The sequence below is a fragment of the Convolutriloba macropyga genome, chromosome 8, assembly GCF_964194025.1.
Source record: "Convolutriloba macropyga chromosome 8, txConMacr16.3, whole genome shotgun sequence".
Lineage (NCBI taxonomy): Eukaryota > Metazoa > Xenacoelomorpha > Acoela > Convolutidae > Convolutriloba > Convolutriloba macropyga.
Genome location: NC_134475.1, coordinates 63,251,707 through 63,255,813, shown reverse-complemented (window position 1 = coordinate 63,255,813; position 4,107 = coordinate 63,251,707). Strand labels below are relative to the sequence as shown.

Below are 4,107 nucleotides of genomic sequence, written 5' to 3'. Positions count from 1 at the left end.
CCAAATACCGCAAGAGCTATTCAAACAGAACTTGGATGGACTGCGTCAGGGAAAACTGATCTGCCTTCAGCAGTAACATGCCAGTCTCAAATTGTCAAAAGTGAGTCTACAGAGTGCTGCAAAATTGACGACACTCTGTATAACGAAGTACTCAACTGGTACAAATTTGAAAATTTGTCGTCCAATAAGGACGTCACAAAATCAGAGACCGATAAACGCGCATCAGACATTTAGGAATCTACTGTAGAGTTCAAGGAAGGACGATACCATGTTGGGCTTTTATGGAAAAACAAACCCGACCTGCCAAATAACTTCACTTTAGCCTTCAAACAACTCAAAGCCCTAGTTAAAGGACTTGAAAGAGACCCGCAATTGTTAGAGAAATGCACGGAAACAATAGACGAAGATCTGAAAAAGAATTACATTGAAGAGGTTCCCTTAGATAAAACGACTACAAACATTTGGCACTTTCCGCATCACCCTGTCAAAAACCCTAACAAAGCAAAAACAAGAAAAGTTTTGAACGCAGCATCAAAATATCATGATGTATCATTAAATAAGCAACTCATGCCAGGGCCTGACTTGATGCAAAACTTGACCGGTGTTATCTGCAGGTTCAGGCAGAAAAAAGTTGCGATATCTGCGGACATTGAAGGCATGTTTATGCAAGTAGGTGTTCGACCACAGGACCAAAGTTTTCAAGATTTCTGTGGAAGAAAGGCGAAAAGATAAATTGCTTCCAATTTAGAAGGCACATTTTTGGAGCAAGGTGTTCATCGACATGTTGTAACTTTGCCTTGCGACGAACAGCGGAGGACAACTGTCAGCAGTACCCTTCAGCAGCCAAGGCAGTCTAACGTTCCTTTTACATGGATGACCTGTATCACGCAACAGACACAGTCGAAGAAGCAATTTCCATTTCAAAAGATCTGAAAAATTTACTTTTGCTAGGTGGTTTCAATTTAACCAAGTGGTCCTCCAATTCTTTTGAAACAATGAAGTCAACCCCTAAAGAAGACCAGAATCCAAACGATACAAAGAAGTCTACCATTCTACCGCCTATTCCAAAATTCGGAGAAAAAGACGAACGGACATCAACAACTGATACTGAGAGAGTATTAGGAATACAGTGGTCTGTGTCCAGAGACTCTTTCGTTATAAACAGCAAAACATTTAAAAAAGTGGATCTAGAGAACCCCACCCAGGGAAAGATTTTGAAGAGTGTTTCATCCATCTATGACCCAATTGGGTTTATTGCGCCCTTCACAGTGCGGTTAAGAACAATCATGCAGGACGTCTGTCGTTTAGGAAAACAATGGGACAACCTTTTACCTACCAGTTTTGATGCAACCCTGAAGTCTCTTATGACATAAATCAGAAACATTTCCAGCATTGAAATACCACGATTTCTGTTCGAGGAGAAAAAGATACCTAAGGAATCAACTCTTCATATCTTTTACGACGCTTCTCTAACAGCATTGTGTGCCGTAGCATATTTAAAAACAGAGCATACAGATTCAACTTGTTCAATCAATTTTTTAATGGGAAAAGCAAAAGTTGCCACGATTCGACAGCAAAACATACCTAAACCAGAACTGGCAGCAGCTGTTATTGGAGTTCGGGTAGCCTTCTTCATAAAGCAACAGCTCGATGTAACAATTAGCAAAGCGAAATTTTGGTCGGAAAGCGCAACGACCCCACAATGGATTTGCAACTCCAAAAAAAGACACAAAATGTATGTAGCAAACAGAGTTGCAGAAATTCTTGAAACAACTTCACCATCAGACTGGCGTCATGTTCCAGGTGTCTTGAATCCAGCTGACGACGGAACAAGAGGGTTGAAATTAAACGAGTTCAAACCGGATTGTCGTTGGTTTAACGGGCCGGCCACTTTTTCTGAAACATGACCCAACAAATTGGCCTCGGACAAAAGTGCCAAATTACCCTTTAGCAGCTTCAATGGCTCTCTCAAGGGCAAACCAGCCACTCATTGACCCAAAACGGTTCTCAAGCTTTGAAAAACTTAAACGCGTTCTAGCATTTGTAATTTTGTTTATCAGCAACCTCAAAACTACAACGAAGAGTTTCCACTTGACCATAAAGACAGTCAATATGAGCAAAATTTATCTACTTAGGCAATCTCAAGAACTCTCATTTGAGGAAGAGCTAGATTGTCTTCGCAAAGACCAAAACGTTCCAGCACACTCAAAAATAAAAGATTTCTTGCCCTTCATTTCCGACGACGGAGTCATAAGAGCTAATGGACGTCTTGCCAATGCAAATCAACTGGAAAAAAACTTACAAGCCCCAGTAATCCTAAGTGGCAAAGAACATATAACTTTTTTTATGCTTAGAGATATTCACAACCACAATGGACATACAGGACTCGACCATTGCCGTTTCATTTTTCAACACTCCTTTATTGTAATCAGCCTTCGCTCCACCTTACGAACAATAACCAACCGATGTTTTGATTGCCGTCGACAAAAAGCAGTAGCATTGCAACCTCAAATGGCACCCCTGCCAGACGTTAGGATTCCAAATACTGAAAATTTTAATTTTCAAAATACGGGTGTAGATTTCTTTGGTCCTTTCGCTATAAAGGCCAGCGACAACTTGTATCCAAAACGATACGCTTGCATCTTCACTTGCCTTACCACAAGAGCCGTTCATCTAGAACCAGCTTACCATTTAAGCACTGATTCCTTTATTCAAGCGATACTGAGGTTTACTACCCGTCGAGGAAACCCTCACCACATTGTCTCTGATAATGGTAGAAATTTAGTTGGCGCTTCTCGTGAACTCACTACAAAAGTAAGCCAATTCGACCACCAGAAAATCAGTGACCGATTACTCAAAGAGACCATCGAATGGAAGTTCATCCCACCATACGCTTCCCACTTCAGAGGAGCATGGGAGAGACTCGTGCAGTCCTCAAAACGAAATCTCTACTCAGTGATCGGCTCTCAAATGTTGACCGAAGAAACATTTCACTCGTTCCTAACTCAAGTCGAAGAAATCCTGAACAGCAGGCCTTTGACTTACGTCCCAGACAACGAGTTGTCTTATCAACCAATCACGCCTAATCATTTCCTTATCGGTCGACCTCACAAACGTTTGCCGTCAATACTGTCAATCACTAAAGATTACAACAAGGACTGGAAAAGATGTATTACCCTTTCATATCAATTTTGGACACGACTCCTGTGCGAGTTCGTACCCACATTGGCTAAGAGACCCAAATGGATAAAAGATCAGAAGCCTCTCAAAGTTGGTAGCCTTGTTTGGATATTGGAAGACATGCCTCCACGAGGTATTTGGCCCATCGGTATTGTGGAAAAATTGTCTCACAGCAATGATGGAAAAGCTAGATCATGCGAAATCAGAACTGGGTTCGGGAAACAAACAAGACCAGTAAACAAAATGGCACTGTAATTGACGACTAGGAAACGGATCAGAACGTCGAAACAGGACACAAATTTAATGAACAGTAACCAAATTCACAACTTTTAACAAATCATTAAACCTTTAGGTTTTGACTACAACGCCAAAACGAGGGGGACTGTAATGAACTCATAAAGAAATTGACTTTTGAGCAGTCGGAACCATAATTTGAATATAGAACTTTAAGCAGAGTTATAGATGTAGTTGATGACAAAATTTATACATATATTTATATATATATATATATATATATATATATATATATATATACATATATATATATATATATATATATATATATATATATCAATATATATAAATATATATATATATATATATATATATATATATAAATATTTATATATATATACATATATATATATATATATATATATATATAAGCTCATGACAATAGAGCTCATGGAGCGTTGTGTTTAACTGGAACAGATTATTGTTCCGACCCCCCAAATACTCAAATGGGTTTTTTTATTCAGTCAATTTTGGCCGATCGATTTATTCACCGTAGTGAAATGTGATTGGTATCATTGAAAAGCTCGTCCAGCGTAGAATAAAAATTATAAAGATTTTCTTTTATTTAGTTTTTTTCGAGGAGTTATCGAGGTTTATAGTTTTGTGTGAACATGTGATATTTTGTTCACTTTT

At 38.8% G+C, this 4,107-nt stretch overlaps 2 protein-coding genes across 2 annotated transcripts; both read left to right on the top strand.

Annotated features, from left to right (window-relative positions):
- The first annotated feature begins 869 nt into the window (after positions 1-869).
- Positions 870-1,373, top strand: LOC142345133 (uncharacterized). Its single transcript, XM_075397219.1, has one exon. It carries the CDS (start codon positions 870-872, stop codon positions 1,371-1,373), a length of 504 nt encoding a protein of 167 aa, XP_075253334.1.
- A 1,138-nt stretch (positions 1,374-2,511) lies between these two features.
- On the top strand, positions 2,512-3,435 carry LOC142345132 (uncharacterized). Its single transcript, XM_075397218.1, has one exon. The coding sequence runs from the start codon at positions 2,512-2,514 to the stop codon at positions 3,433-3,435; it is 924 nt and encodes a 307-aa protein (XP_075253333.1).
- Positions 3,436-4,107: the final 672 nt, after the last annotated feature.

Coding starts and splice junctions, on each gene's coding strand:
- LOC142345133 (XM_075397219.1), top strand. CDS start 870: ATGGATGACCTGTATCACGCAACAGACACAGTCGAAGAAGCAATTTCC.
- LOC142345132 (XM_075397218.1), top strand. CDS start 2,512: ATGGCACCCCTGCCAGACGTTAGGATTCCAAATACTGAAAATTTTAAT.